At 39.3% G+C, this 22278-nt stretch overlaps 1 protein-coding gene across 1 annotated transcript in view; it reads left to right on the top strand.

Annotated features, from left to right (window-relative positions):
* Positions 1-4406: 4406 nt before the first annotated feature.
* LAMA1 (laminin subunit alpha 1) overlaps positions 4407-22278 on the top strand; it is a 186526-nt gene continuing 168654 nt past the window's right edge. Inside the window, exon 1 of the mRNA XM_072604263.1 lies at positions 4407-4570. Within this exon, the coding sequence (XP_072460364.1) occupies positions 4495-4570 (76 nt within the window). The 5' untranslated portion in view covers positions 4407-4494. The remainder of the gene's footprint in view (positions 4571-22278) is intronic.

Genomic DNA, 22278 nt, shown 5'->3' on the forward strand with positions numbered 1-22278 from the left:
AACCCCTTGACAAGTTGAAAAAATGTCGTCAACAAAAAGTTTAATAGGGAGAGATGTAAAATCCTATATTAGTATAAAAAGATCAAGTGGACAAATACAGAATGGTAGACAAATGACTAGGAAGTAGCATATTAGATTTAAAAAATTTCAGTGGAATGTAATCTCAGTAAGAAAAAAGAAAGTTACATGATATTTAAAAAGATATTTAAAGGAATATTTTTATTTAAATTTTTAATTTATTTGAAAGGAATACCAAGTTGTACATAATACATTTATAGTTTTATGTGCAAACATCTTTTTTAAAAATTCTACTACATTATGAAGATGCTTGCGTTGTTTCATAAATTAAAAAAATATGAGCCAGCAATATGATGTGACAGCCAAGAAAACTAATGAAATCTTAAGTATGATTAACGTCAATTGAATGTCGAACAGAGACGATGGCGCCATTGTTCTCTGTCCTGAGAAGACCACATCTGAAGCATGGCATCAAATTATGGGTGTCCTATTATGGAAGGGCTATTGACATGGTAGAGCATATTCAGAGAAGGATAATAAGGGCAATGAAAGTATTTGAAACTAGGCCATGTGAGTGTTAACCAAAAGAACTGGGGGTATTTAACCTGAAGGGAAGAGTTGGAGGATGTAAGGAAAAAGAGCTGCTTTTAAATATTCAAGGGTTAAGGAGTAGGTGAATAGAGTATCATATATTAATATGATGCAGCATTACTTAATCATAAGAAATGATGAAAAGGACAGATTTAGAGAAAAATTGGAAGACTTGTATGAGCTGCTATAGAGTGAAGGGAGCAGAAGCAGAGGAGCAATTTAAGCCAAAGCCACAAGATCCTGAAGCTCTGATCGATGCTGTGGCCAGTCCCAGAAGATATGATGAAGCATGCATCCCACCTGTTGGCAGAAAGGTGGTGGTATGATTCAGATCTGGAATGAGGCTGACATTTTAAGATCTATCCAGTATATACGTTTGTTTTGCTTTACTATGGCTATTTGTTACAAGGGAGGAAGAGGAGGAGGAAGAGGAGAAGAAGAACAAAGAGGAGGAGGAAGACAACAAGAACAAAAAGGAGAAGAGCAAAAGCCTCGCCAGTTGGTGTGTGTCTGAATTCGCATGACTCAGTTATAATTATGTAAATGTGGTCACTGCATCCAGAAAAACAGAAATATGCAGTTTAAATCTCAATAATGCAATAACTTCACAAGATTCGTTACTGGCACTAATCAGGGCCTTTTGTATGTTTTGTATTTACTTATTATCTATGTACATGTTTTCCCTCAATACAAAGTAAACATCTGAAGGGCAAGGGTTCTCTTTAGTTCTGCCACTGTGTCCTCAGTGATCGCCTCAGAACCATTTCTAGGTATGAAGGAGGAAGTCAAGAAGTAGTGAGATGATGGGAGTCTTGGAACAGAAGTAGGAAGAGGAAGGGGAAGGAATTGGAATGTTTTGTCGAATTTTTATTTATTTTGTTAAATATTTCTCAATTACATTTTAATCTGGTTCAGGCCATACTCGATTGCAGGTTTGATACCTCTGATATAGATAGCTTTTTCAGAGTTTTCTTAAAGCAGATACAGACCAATTTCTCTCCGCATTTGTGTGTCTCTGTGTTCATGAATCTCTTGATATCTGACCCTTTCCCTCATAAAGGGAGAGTGTTGTCTCCCTTAAGAGGACCTCTATTTTTCTGCCGTCTGTTGTCTTTAAAATTCCAAGTCAGCGCAAGTGAGTACAATCTTGGAAGCCACCAAACTACTGAACACCAGACAAGGATCTCCTTGGTAGGGGCCATCTAGGGTGAACATCTTGTTTAGAAAATTCATGTATCCTTCAGAAACAGGATGGGGGAGGGACATAATGGATGCTTCTTAGCAAAGTTCCGTAAGTCAAATGAGATGACTTATGCAAGGAATTTTCTTTGAAGTGTTATTTAAATGAGATAGTATGTGTAAAATACTTGGAAAGCCTCAAAGAGTCACATAAATGCTAGTTACCTTAGTAATGATGATGAACATGATGAGGATGACAAAGTCAGCATTCACAGGCAGAAAACAACCAATAATGGTGATCAATCTATTCTAGTGACTGGAATTTGTAAGATGCAGTTGATGCTAAATATGATGCTCATTTCACAGGGTTATGAAAACTTGAGAGGAAATACATGTAAAGTGCTTTGTGCTCATAAAGTACTAAATCAAAGTTCCCTATTGTTATTCTTACTTAAACATTCACAAGCGTCACAGAATGAAAAGGAGTCTGAAGAATTTGCCTAATTTTAATTCTTCCTGTAGTGTAACTCCCTTCCCATATCACCTCTAGATTTCATTATACACATAAACCCCATTACCCATGAGAATCACCACATGTGGGACATTTAAAAATTTTTTGTATTCATTTTGAACTTACCTAGAGTGTATTTTTTAAGTTTTTCTATTCACTCATCAAATGTTCTGACCCTTTGCTTCCCTAACAATACCCATGAGCTCACAATTGTGTATTGCCTTATTAAGGGGTTAAAATGAACTGTTTGAAATCCAAACTGAATTTTTAGGTACCTAGGAAAGATGAATAGTTTCAAGCCGAGTAGGGAGTTAGAACAGTAGCTATTGTTACAATAGAACTGTTTTTCTCTGACATAATCCTCCCCTTTTGTCTCCTCTCTTCTATCTTCTCTCCCCCTTCCTGCCCATCCTCCCCCTCCCCCAAGATTCTGTATGCTTACAGCATGAAAACACTCCTGATAATGAATTTTGAACTTGGAAACCATGATGGCCTGACTTTTTTCATCTATTCTGCATGCAATTATAATGCCCATTTTTAAAGGAAAAATTCTTTGTCCTGTTGCTTAGATTTTCTTTCACATTTTCCAACTATTCCAATTGAATCTTTCTGATAAAATGTTTTGTAGAAGTTAAAAAACTCATGAATGATGGCTCTATTGAGCAGATACACTCCTAATTAGATAAAGTTATTTCTATATGAGAATAAAAAATAGAATTAAATGAAAAGCCTATGTGGACTTTTATTCAACTTGTGTGTTTATTTTGTGAGAATTTGTCTTGTCAGCAAAGTTATAGAAAACCTTTGTTGAAAAGGGTTACAATAATAAAAATGCTAACTCACATTTGCACTGGGCTTTAACATTTAAGTTCATGAAACACCTTTGTAAGGCATGTAAATATTATCTTCATTCTCTATTTTACCGTTGAGAAAAACAAGGCTCAGAGAGCTACTAGATCACGGTCACATAACTAGTGTCAAACCCAGGTCACCTGATCCAGTGTCCTCTACTCTTAGCTCTTTAAAAGTATTGTTATGATTTCTTTGAAGTGTTATTTAAATGAGATAATATATGTATAAAGTACTTGGAAAGCCTCAAAGAGTTGTATAAACGCTAGTCACCTTAGTAATGATGAGGAGGAGGAGAAGGATGATAAAGTCAGCATTCATAGTCAGAAAACAATCAATAATGGTGATCGCTCTGTTAAAATTCTTAACGAATAGCAGGTGTAATCTCACAATATGACTAAATCCCTTAGAGTTTGTGATAAAATTAGTCTTCTTTCACAAATGTAATGAGTAAATATCCACGTTTACTTAAGTCTATAATAATTAAGTCCTTGATGTCTCTCTCCTGCCCCCCTTTTCTATCCCCTTTTCCTCAAGCCTTGTTTCTCTCTGACCTCCCCTGGTCTTAAGATAACTGGTCATTTCAATTCCATGGCTACCGTCTGACTGTGGGCAGGGGTGTTGGGGAGTAGTTCAGCCCAGATGGCAGGGCCCCACGGTGGGGAGGAGGGAGCGGCCAGAAGGTCAAATAGTTTCTTGGAATCCTTTCCCATGGGCTACTTTGACTCAGCCTGCAAAAACTGCTTAACTCCATCAATATGAGCCTGCCTTTCTATTTTCCCTAAGTCACTGTTAACTCTTTTTCCTGGTCATTTCCATCACCTTGGCTCCATGTAGGCTCAGGACAAACCAGATAGCTCCGAGTAAAGGGAAACTGATGCTGGTGCGGAAAGGTGGGGGAAATGCTCCCACAGTCTCGTACCTGGGCTAATGAGACCCAAACTGAGAGCCTACAAGTACTGGCTGGAGGCTGCGGTTCCATGAGGACTACGAAGATGCTCGGCACTTCTGGGCTGTCCCCTTAAATCCACCAAAAGGAAGACAAACAAATTTCAAGCCCCAAATGGTCAAGCCCTGGGGGAAGAGGGGCGGGTGGCAAACGCCGGCGATCTAAGGGTCTGGGGGACTGAGGGGTAGGATGGTTGAGAGCCTTTCAGGGAAGCAGAGGACCGGACAGGGCCCCGATAAGGAGGGGGTGGGGACGGAGGGGGGAGGGGTTTTCCTGGCTCTAGGGAGTGGGAAAGCCAGAAGAGTTTCGCACTCCAGTCTAGGGGAGCGGCGGCAGCTTTTCTTCTTCCCGGGAGGAACTCCGGAGCCTGTTTTGCTGCTGGAGGCAGCGAGGGAAAATGCTCCACTGCTGCGGCCGGGGACTGATCGCGGCGGCGCTGCTGCTGTGGAGCGCCGGGCAGTGCCAACAGAGAGGTGAGCCTGAAGATGCCCGCGCCGGGCCCAGCTCTGGGCCCTTCCCCAGGGGCTGCTCCGGGGAGGGAGCAGGCAGGATCTTGAAGAGAGCTGTCCCTCTTGCGGGGTCGCGGCTCCAGGCTTTGGCTTCGCCCGCTGCCAGGTTAAAGGGAGAGTACGCGTGGTAAAGCAACTGTCTCGGTATAACTGATGACCCCGGGCTAGTGTGCTCCGGGTTGTCGGGACACGTAGGGGGATCCCACCGGAATCTCAGAGGGAAACCCCAGGGGGATCTTCTGGCTCCTGGGCAGTCGGGACTGGGAGCGGGAAGGTCTGCTGACGCCCGTTCCCTGGGGTCAGGCTGCAGCCACCTTCCCCGGAGCCGCGTTCCTTGCCTGGAGATTCCTTTTACAAAACTTTTTCACTGCTCCACTTTGGAGTTAGCCCGACTCTCTACTGAGGGACTGGAACTGTCTACTGGGGGCCTTGAAAGCAATGGTATTCAATTTTCCTTGGGTAGGGGTGGCGCGGGGTGTGAGTGCTGAAGGGGGGAGGTACAGAGGGAAGGAGAGACAAAAAAGAGGAGACCACTCAGCGGGCACCCCTCGACTTTCCAATTCGCGGGGCTCCTGCTTGGAAGGCTTTTGTTGTGTAATTGTTGGGCTGAAGGTGGGGGGTGGGCTTGGTTGCTAACCCTCGGGCAATGCTGCCCCCCGCCCCCGCCTCTGCGCCCGGGAATGAATAGGGCAGGAATTCTCCTGCGAGCTTCTCATTGTCTGGCTTCAGGAAGTCAAACCGTGTCCCCTATCCCCTCTCCCGCCTTCGGCTCTGGAGAGCTTCCCTCAGCTTGGCCGCCCGCGAGGTACTCTTTCCTCTGCGGCCGGGTCTGCTTCTCTCCTCGGGCAAGATGAATGGATGGAGTGGAGAAAGCCCTCGGGATCTCCAGCCTCTGAACTTCTTATCTAGAGGAGAACCCCGCTAGCACTGTCCTGAGCAGATGGCGTCCGAGCGCACAGATGCTCGCCTTTGCTCTTTGTGCAGCCCTCGAAGTGGCCAAACCGGCTTCCCCCCTCTGGTGCGTCCCGAGCGCGCGCGAGAGACTGGTCACTCCAGGAACGAGGAAGCTGGGCTGTGAATGCCTTGGCTCACATTTTTGTCCCTCAGAAAGGATGCCTCGTGGTTGCAAGGCTGTCCAGAGCTGAACAACCCTATAGCGTTTATCTGTAGTGTTCTACCCATCCTTATAGACGCCATGCTGCCCCATTCTCCTTAAATCCACACAGTTGCCCAGGCGCACCATTGGGTAAAGTATCCGGCACAGCGCCTCGCTGAAGATGGCAAATATTTGTAGAATAGATAAATAAATGGACGGTCAACCACATATACAATTGGACTCTCTCCGCAAACACGAATTCCTTTGGAAAACCTAATAAAGTCGGACAGAGCAAAAGAGTTCATTGTACTTAGCTACTCCAACAGGCACGGACCGAGACTGTATTGTATTGTATCCGTTACATTTAATTTCATATACCAGAGTACGGGATGTCAACATTTAATGGAAATAGTGTTCAACTCACTTTGGAGACTTGGAACTAGTCTCATTGCGTAGTAGCAATTAAGTAGCAATTACTTAATAGGCTGGCTAGAGTCACTAGGAAAATAAGTGTTTAGTATTTTGAAGATCTGTGATTTCCAGGTGTCAGTACTTCCATAATAATGTATACAAAAATATGAATTTTTTTTAAAACTTCTGTTTCTGATGTACACAATGATAAATATGAATCGACTCTACCCCAACCTCCACCAATTTACCAGTGGATAACTTGGGAAAACTTGGAGCTTCCCTGATTTCTGAGATCCGATAGAGATAAAAGAATAAAGAGCAAGCAACTTTTGGATCTCTAGGTAACCATGCCATCACACCATCACATCCTATATGGCATATTTGCCAATCTTGTCCCAGGGCTACCTTCTCCTTCTGCATCCTTTACCAAGCATTGTTTAAATTCTGGTGTCTTATCCTTGGATAGTAATATATACAGATTCAAAAGGATAGAAAGAGATGAGTATTAAACTACTGCTCAAACATTCAATCTATTCTTTGAAGATAATCATTGTGTGTAACAAAATGGGAGTTGCTATGAGTTTTCTATACTCTCTACTTTTCCTCTGGATAATCTAGCAAAAGGAAACTGGTAACTATGGTATATAATTTCATTCCCACTATAATTATGAATGAGTGCATGAAGTGTATTTGATTAAGTACTAAGAGAGAGACTTATCTTTCTAATAGAAGACAGTAGTATGCCCACACTCATGGCAATCAATAAGTAAAGATTCAAGTCAATTCAAAGGTTAGGTTGTTACTTATTCTGTGTCACAATCATTTTTTCCTACTGGAGAATGAGTTCAAGGCAAGACAGATTTGCAGATATCTGAAGAAGCTCGTTGTGTGAGCAATAAATGACCATTACAATTTTAGCAATTTAAATAGTAATTAAAATGGGATAAACATGAAAGATGCGTGCTTTGCTTTTTTTGAAAAGATACATTCTTTCCCCCTTTTTTGTAATTTTACTCCCAAAGTAAATGCCCATAGAAAATAGTTATCTTAGCAGTTGGAATGTGTAACATCACAGCTCATATTCCAGACTTTGACCTCTTCCTCCTTTGTTTTCCTCTTTTCTAGACATTAAATTCAAAAGCTACATCTGTAACGACTTAATGTTGCATGTAAGGCATGAAATATTTTTTAACAAAAGCTCTACCATATCATTTGCCCCTTTAGTGTTGAGTTGAATTAAAAAGCATATCATAAAATGCTTATTTATAGCACAATTGAAACCAATCTAATAGTGTTGCTACCATTTCTTCATTCTCAATATTCTATGCTGATCATTATCTATCTCTATCATATTTTATATCCTCAGAATCGATCTTCAAAACTCTAGGCACAAATAGGGGATTTCTATGACTGTACTTCAGAATGTCTCTTTCCAGGCTAAACCATCTATCTGCCTAAAAATCTTTTCATCTTGAGAATCCTTTCTGATTCTTCATTGAAGTAACTCAGCATCCTATCTCTTTTATATAGAACTGTCCTTTATATTGTAAGATGACCTGATACTGTCCAAACGTGATTCTCCCTTTAAGCACTCCCCATTTACTTGTATGTGATATTTATATCACATTCCTTCAGTATTTATACTTTTAAAGATGTTAAATTGTCTTGTTTATCTGTTTAAATGAGGCAAGTCTTGGCTGCTAATCGTTCTGTTCTCCTAATTCCTTTGAAATGGGGAACAATCAATCACTTTTTGATTTTGTAGTATCCATGGCTTCCCACGAGTTCTGTAGTAATCATCATCATAATAGATGATTTTCTCTATATACATTATCTTATTTGATCCTCATAACTCAGTATGTCAGATGCTATAATTTTTAAAGCAAGATGAAATTTACAGGAACATCTCTTTATATAAAAAAGAAAAAGGTCAGAGTTGGGAATTAATTTGCAGCATGATAGGTCACTGCCTTAAAAAAACAATATGATAACCAAGTTTGACTCTTGGACCACAGGGTACTTCAAACACTTTAGATAATTTTGATAAATCAAGGGGATAATGCACCTCGTAGAGTATAGAAGTTAAGTGGAGACAGATGATTATATTCATTTATGTTTGATTTCTTATTTAGCCCACTCAGTTTTATTTGCGTTGCCCAGAGATGTTGTTGAATGAATTAGGTAATCTCTAAACACATGCACTTTACTCTAATGTGCTCATAAGGGACATGTGCAAATTGTTTTCATGCTTGTAAATATTCATTAGTTCTTGTTTAATAGAATATTGATCTAAAGACAGCCTAGTAAATACATATATTTGTTTAAAAATGTAATGTGTAATAAGGAAGACAAAAATGAAGTGAAAGGTAATTCATTTAAATTCATACATTCGGGTTCTGTTGGAACAGGCCTGACTGGGAATTATTTCTACTGAAAATGCTTTGGTGCATTTGGGTTCATCTAATTTGTATCTCATTTGTATGGAAAGTGATAGTCTCTAGGTAACCATTTAATGCCTCTAAAACCTTCAAATCTGTCCTTTGTTTTGATAAAAGCTGGGTCTGGAGACCTTTCTTTAGATGAGTTTAAGTTTTCTGTGACCTTGTTCTTTGTTTGGAGCCTGGAGACATACAATAGGGTCAGTGAGATTCCCAATCTGTCTGCTGGATAACATTCTTGTCAAGGTAAGCATTCCTCTATCTTCAAGAGTTAATCCAGAAAGCATCCGAGGGATGGAAGACAGTAAAAGCACACAGTTTGGTTTTTTTTTTCTCCATTGGGCTTCTTTCTGCCTCTTGCTTCTCCATCTTCTTTTTTTTTGGGGGGGGGGGAGAAATTATTTGAAGTTTTGAATCACTTCATTTTTAAAATTATCATTGAAGTCTAGCCTTCCATTCCAGCAGGGAATATTACTTAAATTCTTGCACCAGATCTGTTTGCTTATGTATTCCTGGTGGAGATGTTCAACTTAATCAATTCAAAGTGACTTTTCCACTTTCCAAAGTATTTCCTGCATTTCTATCTGTTACTCCATATTTCCTGCCAGCAATTCAGAAAATTCTCTAAAACAGTAGTAAACGTTAAAGATGCTTCAATTTAACAGTTTGTTTATGTCTTTTTTAAAATAGAAAAATGATTGGCTTTTCATTGGAGCCTTTGCACACAATACCTATTTCAGTCAAATGATTGTGCCTGTAAAATGCCATTCTCCCAGTTTCATCCCTTCCCCTACTCTGATCCATCTTGCATTGAACTGTTGTACTAATCTTGCTAAAATTCCCCTTTCAAAATGGCAGACCTCTAGTTTGGATCTTCTAATGGTTCCATGTCACCACTCTAATACTACCCTACCTATTTAACCTTATTTTATACATTTTTAATTAATTAATTTATTTTTAGTTTTCAGCATTCACTTCAATAAGATTTTGAGTTCCAAGTTTTCTCCCCTTCTCCTTTCCTCTTGCCTGATCCCAAGATGGCATGTAATTTGATACAGGCTCTAAATATACATTCATATTGAGCCTGTTTTCACATCAGTCGTGTTGTAAAGAAGAATTAGAACCAATGGGAGAATCCACAAGAAAGAAGAAGCAAACAAAAAGAGAGAGCAAATAATATACTTCAATCTGCATTTAAACTCCCTAGTTCTTTTTCTGGATGTGGACAGCATCTTTCATCATGAGTTCTTTGGAGTTGCCTTGGATCTTTGCATTGCTAAGAAGAGAAAAATCTGTCCCATCTGTAATGATCCCCGTCCCTTTGTTAAATTCCTGTTGTACTTTTGATGAAATGGAATATTCCATCTAGTCAAGTTCTTTCTTTTTTTCCCTCTGCTGTTGGCTGGTGCTTCTTAGGTTGTCACTTGGTGATTCTGCGATTTTTGTTCCTGTGGGTACTTCTTCAAATGAGGTAAACAACTGAGATATATGTGGAAAGCGCTTTGCAAGTCTTAAAGTGACACATAAATGTAGCATTATTATTCCCCTGCTGTAGATCCCAATCTATCTATGAGTTAGGAAAAGAGATGATTTTATAGAGTTGCAGTGGCCCCAAAGTTAATTGCCTTATTGATGAGCCTCCAAACTGTCCTTAAGTGACAAGCGTACATTCTTGTATAGCTGGTTTCCATAGCTAGACAAAAGTTAGAGCTTTTATACCACCAGCATAATCTATTTAGAAGTCAGGATCACCTCCATGCCACAATAAGATATTGGAAGAGCACTTTAGGGCAGTCTTACCCAAAGACTCCCCAAGGGCAAAAATCAGAGAGATTAACCATAGCTCTGGATTTAAATTTTTTTCCCATTTGCTTTTTTCTTCCCCAATATTCACTATAATCCAGTCTGCATCATTGTTTCAAATGACTAGGATTGAGATGAAATTATTCAAGCCATCACACAGAATATCATGACTTAGTTGTATAATGTATAGTACTCTTAAAAAAATTTTAAAAATATACAGTCGAATTGAAACAAATATAGTTTCATGCTACTGTTCACTGGTCCAGCTTAAATTATTAGATTATTCCTTCTAAGTGCCTCTTGTTTGTAAAAGAAAATTTTGTACTTTCATTCATGGGCACAACTTTGCAAGAAACATTTTATTAATTTGTGATTATTCTAACTTTAAACATATGTTTGCTTAGCAAGCTGAGTCATCTCATACCCACAGACTTCTCTGTAACACAAGTCATTTTGAAGTCATATTTTCACAGAATTCTTGGATGAGGAAAATTTTAGAACATGATGAAACAGCTAGAGTTCAGGAATAAAAGTTCAGTTAACAGTTTGTTTCATCATATAGTATAATAGTCATACACCTTTTGGCATACCCTCGGAAAATCATTTTCCTAAAATCATGCCATCCCTCTTTGACCATTGCCTATAAGGATTCTCCTTTCCATCTGGTCGATACCATCCTAACTTCCATTAAGTAGAAGTAATCAAAGAAGCTTCCACCTTTTAAGCAGATCATTACTCTATCTAGTTCCATCAGGGCTTGAGGAAAGAGGCTGCTTACTAATCTTAGGTATATCTATCTAGGGCACCACGTCTGGGCTACTTCCCCTAATTATTTTGTGGAAGGAGTCCATCCTGATCCAATCAGAGAAGAACAGGATATTGTTTAAGAATTGATAAAGACTGATAAGGCTTTACTTCCAGATTAGTCCAAAGGTTTAAAACTAGGAGAGTTATTTTAAAATGCTTTCTTAATATTCCCAATGAGTAGGGCAGATTTTTTTGGTTTTGTTTTGTTTCTACATGTTAGTCCTCTCACACTGTGGTTGCTACTGTGTATAATGTGCTCCTGGTTCTGCTCATTTCACTCAGCATAAGTTCATATAAGTCTTTCCAGGTTTTTCTGAAGTTCGACTGTTTGCCATTTCGTATGGCACAATAGTATTCTGTTACATTCTATTACATTCATATACCACAACTTGTTCAGCCATTTGCCAGTTGATGGGCATTCCCTTGATTTCCAGTTTTTGGCCATCACAAAAAGAGCTGCTGTAAATATTTTTGTACATTGGGACTTTTTCCCATTTGTATGATCTCTTTGGGTTACAGCTCTTGAAGTGATATTGCTGGATCAAAGGGTATGCACATTTTTGTAGCCCTTTGGGCATAGTTCCAAATTGCTCTCCAGAATGGTTGGATTAGCTCACTGTTCCACCAACAATGAGTTAGTGTTCCAACTCTCTCATATCTTCTCCAACATTTATCATCTTCCTGTTTTGTCATGTTAGCCAAACTGATGAGTCGGATGTGGTAGGAATGCCATAATTTTGAAGGTCCTCACCATTCTGAAATATTCTATCTAGCTTGTCAGTGTCCCTTCTAAAATGTGATGGCCAACATTGGACATCATATTTCATATACATTGTAACTAGAGCAGAGTGTGATGAAACAGTCACATCTTTTAGTCTGTATCTTTTACTTCTGTTAGCTCTAAATTCTATTATGATCTTCACAATAGAAATGATTGAATTGTAACAACATCTAAGTGCATACCGGGTACTTATTGCCACTGTACCACATTGCATCCTATCTGTCCCTTCTCTTAACTTATATGTAGTATCTACTAACTACTCATTTAGAGTTCATCATTGAAGATCTCATATTGTTTGTTACTTATCTTTTTGAGTCTTTATGGCTTGTTTCCCCAAGCAGGTAAGCCACTTTGAAAAGAAATATAATTTCTTACACTTTTCTTATCACTAACAGTAACTAGCATATACAATAGATTCCTGATAAATTTTTGTTGATCAATTAATCTTTTGTTCAAATTGCTGTTACTTCACTTTTGCTTATTTGGTTACTAACAAAGCTTCTTCATTTTCAAAATGTTTTTGTCAATTTATTTATATACTATGGTACTACGTAATCTGTGATATACTAAAAAGACACTGAATTTATAACCACTTGTTGATAAATTTGTATGTACAACATTTTTACCTAAAATAGAACTGTTAAAAAAAAGAGATTTGACCTGCTTTCCACATCCCCCACACACATACTTTTTCATTTCAGGTGGAACAGGTGCTCTCCTTCAGGCATTCCTTCTTGAGGCATACTTATATTCTTAGTGACAGTTGTACAGAATTTATGTTGCGGATGAATTTTTGTTCTATTAAAAATCCCTTGATAAGGAAAAGATTGGTTGGTTTTTGGAAGTACATACCTAAAAATTCTTTTCTGAATGATGTATATATATCAGGGGCCAGAGTAGATTCTTCTCCAAGCAATCAGTCAACAAGAATTTATAAACTGTCTGCTCTCTGCCAGGCATTGGGGATTCAAATACATAGAATGAAATAATCTAGATTTCCAAGGAGCTTATATTCTAAAGAATCTCTTATTTGTTGAATAATTTTCATGAGTTCTATCGTGTCTTATTTTATATAGAAGGTGTGTCCTGGAAAAATTGTGTGCAGATTTGTTGTTTACAATATCAGAGTTTTTGAGTTGGAAGGGAAACATCTAGTCCAGTCCATAACTTGACTAAAGGCCCTCCTCTATAACCTATCTGACAAGTGGCCATCCTACCTTTCTTTATTTGAAGACCTCCAGTGGGAAGAAGCCTGATGACTTTGTGACAGCATCTTCTATTTTGATACAGATCTTCTTGTTAGGAAGTATTCTCCTTATATCAAATCTAAAATTATCTCTTCATAATTTTCACTCATTGCTTCTAGTTCTGCCTTATGAAAACTTGTAGTAATCCAATCCCTCTTCCATGTGAAATACTGAAGACAGCTATTTTATTATCTCACATCTCCAACTGCCTTTCAGACTTCTCAAACTGGAGGTCCAGTAGATATCTTAAGCTCAATAGGTACAAACTGACCTCATCTTTCCTCACAAATGCTACCCCCTCTCCCCATGTCTTCCCTATTACTGTAGAGGGAAACTATCCTCCCAGTCCCTCAGGATCACAACCTAGGCATCATCCTGGATTCCTTATCTTCATCCCCACACCCCCATATCCAATCTGGTGCCAAGGCTTATCAGTTTCACCTCAGCAACATCTCCTGAATAATCATTCTTCTCTCCCCCATACTGTCACCTCTCTAGTATAGACCCTTGTCACCTCATGCCTTGATCACCACAGTAGTGTGCTGCTTCCCTCAAACTATTATTCGTCTTCCATTCATCCACTAAAGAGGTTTCCTAAAGCACAGATCTGATCATGTCATATCCCTCCTCAATAGTGGCTCCCTATTCACTTCAAGATCAAATACAAACTATTGTTTGGCGTTCAGAGCCCTTCATAACCTAGCCCCCTCCTACTTTTCCAGTCTTCCTGCATCTTACTTCTCAATATGTCCTTTTTGATCCAGTGATACTGACCTCCTGACTGTTTCATGAACAAAGCACTCCATTTCTTGGCTTCGGATATTTTCTCTCTTGGTTCCCTTTGCCATGAATGCCTTCCTTCCTCTGCCCCACCTACTTGCCTCTCTGACTTCCTTTAAGTCTCAACTAAAATCCTATCTTTTACTTGCAGTCTTTCCCAACCTCAATTCTAGTGCCTTCTCTCAGTTAATTATTTCCTTTTGATCCTGTGTATAGCTTGCTTTGTATACATTTGCTTGCATAATTTGTTCCTCCTCCTCTTCTTTCTTCTCTTCTCTCTCTCTCCATTTCTTTCTTTCTCTCTCTCTCTCTCTCTCTCTCTCTCTCTCTCTCTCTCTCTCTCTCCCTCTCCCTCTCCCTCTCCCTCTCCCTCTCCCTCTCCCCCTCTCTGTCTTCTCCCTTGTCTTCCTCCCCTCTTCTCCACATTACAGGCATATGCCACCAGCCTGGCCCAGACCTTTCTTAAAGGAGGCTAAAGGTCATTTTTTAAATGCCATTTCACAGAGGTTGACTCATTGAGTGTACATTTCTACTGAATTTTAACTGTTTTTTGGAGGGGATAAATGTGTTCATAAGATCATGTATTTAGAGCTGAGGGGGCCCTGAGGTTATCTGGTTTGATGTCTGTGTTTTGTCTGTAAGGAACCTGAGTTCCAGATTGGTTGTGACTTGCCTATTGTTGTAATGTTCATAAGCAATGGTGCTAGGGACTCTGAGTTCTATTTCAAGTCTATCATTTCTTTCTACTGATCCACATAGTTATCCACCAATCCCCGCCAAAGCCCAGATAATTCTCACAGCAAATGTTTGCCTGGTAAGATCTCCCAATCTTGTACTTGTGAAGTTGATTTATGTATGCAGATGTTAACAAAATCACTTGAAATGAATTTTTATATATATATATATGTATATATGTATATATGTATATGTATATGTATATGTATATTGCTAAAGAAGTAAATGGTAAACCACACCAGTACCTTTGCCAAGAAAAGCCCAAATGGTGTCATGAAGAGTCAGACACAACTGAAACGACTGAATAACAAACAAAAAATATTATTGAGGAAATAGTTTTCACCTTGTGGACCCATCAAAAGGGTCTCAGGAACTCCCTAGCAGTCCCTAGAACCTCTTTGAAAACCCCTATATTAGGTAAAAGGCAGCTAGGTAGTATAGGCCTTAGATCTTAACAGGGTCAAGTAACTTGTCCAGGTTCGCACAATTACTAAGTACCTGAGGTCAGATTTGAACTCAGGAAGATCAGTCTTCCTGGCTCCAGACCTAGGCACTCTATCCACTCTGTCCTCAATAGAAATAGATAATTGAGAATTAGCTTGTATCTTTTCACAATATTCATAGCAATTGGTTCAGCTTATTGGATACTTTTCGTCTCTGGTATTATCTTTTTAACCTTGGTCAAATCACTTAATCTTTTCAGATTTCATTATCTATACAGCGACGGATATTTGGACTAGATGATTTCTAAGGTCTTGGACAGCTCACACATTCTATATTTCTGAGATTAGATGTGAAATTGCATTAATAAGCAATTAATAAGCAAAGGGGACTTCTGGTTGTTTTCCCAGTTGGCATACCAGAGTAATAATTTACCAAATGCCATCTGATGAATTGAAAAAGTGAAGACATTTAAAAATTTGTCTTAATTCATATTCATGGAACAGTTTTTACCTGAGAAAGTCTTGGTCTGCATAAATTACACTGATGTATCCATTGTGTAATCTTGATTTAAAAAAAAAAAGTTTACGAAGGTTCAATGTATGAGAATTAAGAAAAATCATTTTGCATTATCTCAAATGTGGAATCTTGTATTTCCAGATTCTCATACTTTCTTATTCTGGAGAAATAAATTCTTCACTCTCATCTCCTTGCCTCCTCTCCTCTCGAAGGTCTTATGTTATTTTATATTATGTTAGTAGAGGCAGCGTGACATGGTGGATGAAGTACAGCTCTTGGGTTAGAAGTAGAAGACACTTCTCAGTCCTGCTGTTTCTAACACATACTGTGTGACACATATGTAATGTGTCTTGGTGGGTTATACGGATGATGTGACTCTTGATGGGTTACTTTGGTTCTCAGCGTTCCAGGCAACTTTCTAGGGTTGTAAGTTGCATACAGTTGCTTATCAGAATCCATGGAAGGAGTTTCTACACGCTGGGAATTTCCTAATTATGAAATCACAAGTCAGGAACTTCCCTCTCCCCCTAAAAAATGTAGGTAGGTACTAAAATTCTCTAGATGCTATGACTTGTCATTTCTTGATCATAAGAGTACTGTAAAATATTTACTAAATCTTGGCCTTTGTTGGCTTTTATTGTAAAAGAGCACATGATCGTTTGTCTCTAGGGGTATAGGTAGCCTTTTCCTTTTCTGTCTCCTTCTCCCTCTACTGTCTCTTCCCCCTCCTGCCAAACTTCCCACCCCCAGTTTTCCACAGAACAATACCTTACCTTTATTGAGTTAGTTACCTGTTTTCAGGGATTGTTGTTGGAGATTCAACTGGAATTACCCTAGGACTTTCGAATGATGTGTTCAGACAAAATTTATCAATACAAATATTTAATATTATATAATCCCTCATTAACTATACTTATTAAATTATGGTCTATTGGGTGAGTGTACACAACATACATAAGGAAAGGCAAGGTAATTTGTAGTAGGAGAGAGTGCTAATAAAATTGAGGGGATCAGGAAAGTTAATATGGAGGAAGAGCATTGTTATGGTGATCTGAAGGAAGCTGAGGGATTCTGTGAGACAGAGGTAAAGGTCCAAAAATAGGAAATGGGAAATGTTTCTATAGGAAACAAATAGTAGATCAACTTGACCAGAACGTAAGAATGAGCAAAGGCAAAGAAAAGGGCTAGATTATTCTGATCATGATAAAGAAACCTTGATGAAAAATGCTACCCACCTACGAAGAGAGAGAACTGATGAGCACTGAGTGCAGATTGAAACATACTTTTTTATTTTCTTTATTTTCCATGTGTGTGTGTATGTATGTTTTCTTTTGCAACATGGCTAATATGGAACTATGTTTTCCATGACTTCACATACATAATTGATAAACATATTGCTTGCCTTCACAAGGGGTGGGGAAGGGGCAAGAGGGAAGGAGAGAATTTGGAACTCAAAAATTTTTAAATGTAATTGGGAAATATTTAATGAAATAAATAAGTCTATTTTTCCAAAAAAGGAACTAGATTATGAAGAGTTTCAAATTCTCAGATAGGAATTTTGTATCTGACCCCAGGGGTAATAAATAGGTAATGAAATGCTTGTGTACACCTGGAAACAAGTGTTTTGGGATTATTAATTTGAATGATGTGTGGAGAATGAATTGGAGAGGAGATGGGAGGCAGCAGAGAGACCAAGGAGATTTCTGTAGTAGTTCTGGTGAGTGGTGATTAGGACCTGGAGCAGCACAGAGGCTGGGTGGATAGTGAACAAGGGAAAGATAGGAGAGATTGTGTGGCAGCAGAATTGATAAGACCCGGCACATTATTTAATGTGGGGATTGAAGGAAAAAGAGGGGTTCAGAATGACTCCAAGGTTGCAAAGGTGGGTGTTCGGCAGGATGGTAATATCATCAACAAAAATGAGAAGGAGCAGATATGTTGCCAGATTAGAGTCATGAGTTCTGTTTGGGACACAATCCCTCTCTGCTCTAACTCTCCAGATTTTTCTCATCAAGCGCCAGCTTTGAATGAAAATTAAAACAAAGAGATTTAGGGTAGTGGTATTTTGTATACACGGTTTTTTGTTTCCTTTGGTGGCAATGCATTGTATTTTAGTTTGGTTTTTGTTATGACAACAATTACTTATCATTTAATTACTTGAAATCCTTAACTTTCAGTGAGTATTTTCAGCAGCTCCAACAACATTCTCTTGGAATTAAGGCTAAATAAGTAGAGATAGTTATGCTTTTGCCTTTTTAGACAAAGGTTCTGTGGAATAAGAGCCAAAGGGTTTGAGATGAGTAAGCAGAAAGAATTGTGGTGATTTGGAGGGAAGTCTTGAAGCTTAATTTGGAATAATGAGGCTAAATGGAAAGACCAGGATGGTGATTTGACTTGAAGAAGAAAGGGCTAGAACCAATGGAGGAAGGAGGGTTAGAAAAGAAGGGAAGCTATTTGACAAGAAGGGCTGAATCAAAAGGAGGAGCCCAAATGGAAGGACTAAATTTGAAACAAAGGGGAAAGGACTTGAGAAGGTGATTGAAAACTAACAAAGTAAGACAGTTGATGAGACTAGGCAAGTAGTTGTTAATAAGACAAAGGAAACAGAGTTGGATGTAGTTGTCCAAGGGCTAGAAAGGTGAGAAGAAGTTAAGAAGACAAGGAACTTGACAACTCTAGTTTGACCCACCTAAGCATTGTGCCATAGCAGTTGTGGAAAGAAACTGCTCAAAAGAATGACCAAGGACTAAGGATCTCCAGAAACTAAGAAAACAGGGAGAATTGTTCAGGCATAGACAAAATAGATTGTGATGTGTAGCTTTGGAATTCATCAGGATGGAGATGTTAATTGAACGCATGTGGGTTGATGAAAGCACAGAGATTGGGATTCAAGAGAGGGTAGGGTCAAGGACTTCAAAAGAGATTTAAGATGAAAAGAAAAGGGGAATAAGATATACCATAGCCCAAGAGTTTTCAAACTTTTTGTTCTAAGGATCTTTTTGTACTCTTAAAAATTATTAAGGACTCTCTCCAAATATATTTTTGTTTATGTTTATATCCCTCAATATTAACCATATTAGAAATGACTTACTAGCAGTAATGCAAATAATAATAGTTTTTACATAGGGCTTTAAGGTTTTAAAAATGCTTTCATTTTATCCTCAGAAAGTAGATATTATTATTATTCCCATTGTACATATTAAGAAACTGAGGCAGATGGAAGCTAAGTGACTTGTCCAGGGTAACACTGTTAGTGAGTGTTGAGGCGAGGTTTGAACTCAGGTCATCCTGACTCCAGGTCCAGTGCTCTATTTACCACACCACCTGTCTCTTTGCCATTATTCAGTCATTTCAGTCATGTCCAAATCTTTGTGACCCCATTTGGAGTTTTTTTGACAAATATTGGAGTGACTTGCCATTTCCTTCTCTAGCTCATTTTACAGATGAGGAAATTGAGGTAGACAGGGTTAAGTGACTTGCCTGCTGGGGATGGAAGCTCAATTCCATGTGGACAGTCTCGGGCGGGTAAAGGTGGGAACTTCTAAATCTTAGAGTTCTCATGAGGCCCCCCAGAAAACAGCAGGGAATTGAGGAGTGAGACCGAGCAATCTCGTGTATTTCCACCTCTTCCCGTGAGAAATGTGATGGGAGGAGCATCCCCCTCGAGACTGTCCCGGATCTGGGCACACCTATTGCTATCTAACAGGCACGGTATTCAGGTGCAAACTACACGGCTGGAGAGCTTAATTAGGGTCAGGAAAGCCTGAAGGCTCTCTTAGCGTGGAGGGGCCCTGACAGGACAGAAGGCTCCCTTTTCCCTCTCTTCCCTCTCCCCTCCCCCTCTCTCCCCACTTACACTTCTACTTCCAATCTCTTACCGTAAGATCTTTGCCTCCTTGGGAGATTTCTCTCTCCCTCCTAAGGAAGACCTTCCCCTGCACATGTAACCAGGACCCTGAATAAAGCCTAACCCTTGTTCGACTCCGGAAAGTCTCTTCTCTCATACGTTTATCCGGTTTGGCCAACCGAAGACCTGGGACAGGTAAGGTAAGACTCGGGTAGCCCTCAGGCCTCTAGGCCTGGCACTTGCCCAAGGTCATACAGCTAGTAAGACAGCTAGTAAGTGCCTACAGCCAGAATTGAACTCAGGAAGATGAGTCTTTGTGACTCCAGACCTGGCATTCTATTCATTGCCCTGCCTAGCTGCCTGTCTTGTATGCTAAAACGTAGAATATCAAGGAAATTGTTTTGACCTCTCAGGAATTACCTTTCCCCGCCCCAGACCTGAGAAGGTGGGACTAGGTGACCTCCAAAGTCCCTTACAGTAGTGAAGACATCTAGAAACTCATAGGAGAGAATATGATTCAAGAATGCACCCAACTATTAAAGCCCATAGCATCATGTGTCTATATACGAATATGTTAAGTAATGATAACAAGAAAGGCAAACCAAAACCTGCCTGATGGAAGGAAGTAAATTTGTGTAACAACAAGGACCCCCACATACACAGGAGGGCCTGCTATCACATGTTCTTAGATCTGCTTTTCTAAAAGGAAAGCAACTTGTAAGGGATCAACAATCACTTTAGTCAAGCACATGTATCATTCACTTAGTTCAGGGGGAAAAATCAGCACCCTATACTTCAGAGAAAATACAAACAGAAATGAAGACCAACAGACAAGATTTCCACCTGTCTGACAATAAGCAACACATACATTACAGGTTAACAGACCGATCCAACTGTCTGACCATACATACAGTTACCAGGGAGAGAGCACCAACATCTGGGTTTTCAGAGCTGGGGGGTCCTTAGCTACCCCGAGTCTCCTCTGGCCAAACACTTCTAATGAGTAAGCCCCATAACAAAACTCACCTCAGAGTATATATACACTTTTCAGAGCCAGAGAGAGACATCACAACCCTTGAGAACCATCGCCTCATTAGAAATTAAGAAAAGGTGTGGGCCTTCCTACAAATCTCCCCTAATCAAGTTTCCCTTAATGGGCAGGCCCATTAATGGGTAGAGAAGATCTTTAACACTTATTAACATAATTAACATTACATTTTGATATTTTGGAATCCTTGAGCCTTGGTGGAGGGAGGCTCATAATTGGGATGTGGATCTGAAATGATTTAAAAGAAATAGGATTGTTAAAAATATGAATGAAGTGGCATTAGATCTTAAAAAGATATGCTCAAAGAAGAAAATCTAGGCACCATAAAGGGTAAACATGGCAAAGAGCATTCTTTGAGGCTCAGTGGAATCAGAAGCTTGAATAGTTGTGTCCCCAGAATATTCTCCAGACAATATGAAGGGACAAAAAGGAATTGATGAAGGGTTTGGGAAACAGCTCACAAGACTTCACCGAGCAGTATGGTATAGTTGTGATGAGAGACTTCAGGTGTATGAACATCATCTATTGGAGTGCTTACTTGGCCAAAAGCACAGCAGCAGCTAGCTATTTTTCTTGAAATTCTCTAATAGTAATTTCCTCCTTTAAAAATAAGGGATCTAATAAGAGGAACAGTATTCTGATGGGAATCCTAAGAGAACTAGAGTAAGAACAGCAACCGCTCTGTCATAGTTTATGATCCAGAAGAGTCAGAAAGAGGTGGTTAGTTAACATCTAGAGAAAGAGGGGAAAAACCCATCAGCATTAGTGACTTTATTAAGAACAAATCATGCCAGACCAACCTCAGTTATTTTTTGACAGGTGATAAGAGTAGTAGATCAATAGAATGCTGTAGTTTATCTAGATATTACTGAAGTGTTTGACAAAGTAGGTCTTGTGAAAAAAGATGAAGAGGTATGGCCAGATGATAGCTGAATTTAGAAAAGGTTGACTTGCCTGACCCAAAGAAGTCATTAATTGTTTGATGGCATCTTAAAGGAGGTTGCCAGTAGAGTAATTCAGGGACCTGTTTATGGTTCTAGAATATTGACTTGGATAAATTCATTCTTATCAAACTTTCAGATGGCACAAAGCTGGAAAGGTTAGTTAACATGTAGAATGACAGAATTGGTATCCAAAAAGATTTTGACAGATTCTAGCCACTACAACATTGTACTAAATCTAATATGGTGGAATTTTATTAGACTCTAATATGATGGAATCAAATAGAGATAAATGTAAAGTCTTACATCTGGGTATGAAAAATTAACTTCCCAAGCACAGTTGCATCTGAAAAATATCTGGGGTGTTTCAGTGGACAGCAAACTCAAAATGGGCAGAACTAGGGGAGAAATGTGTGGAAATTTGAAGGAAGCAAATTTTTAGGTTTCTTGTAAAAAAAAATTTCCTAGTAAGTAGAATTTTCGAAAAAGCTATAATGAGGGTTGTCTTGGTGGGTCAATGGGCTTCCTCGCGCTGGAGCTCTTCCAGCAAAGACTGAGTCATGATGACTCCTTTGGAATTTTGTAGAAGGGCGTTCTTTTGCAGGTGTGGTCCAGACTGGCTGGCCTTGGAGCACCCCCCAACTCTGAGATTCTGGGACCCTGCAATCCTGTAAAACAATCCATTTGTTACTGGAGGTGACCCTCTGAAGCTTGGCAGACTAAGAGCATCAATTATGGGGCAGTGAAATAGACCATGGGTTAGCAGTTAATTCTATGG

The sequence above is a fragment of the Notamacropus eugenii genome, chromosome 4 (assembly GCF_028372415.1).
Source record: "Notamacropus eugenii isolate mMacEug1 chromosome 4, mMacEug1.pri_v2, whole genome shotgun sequence".
NCBI classification, from domain to species: Eukaryota; Metazoa; Chordata; class Mammalia; order Diprotodontia; family Macropodidae; genus Notamacropus; species Notamacropus eugenii.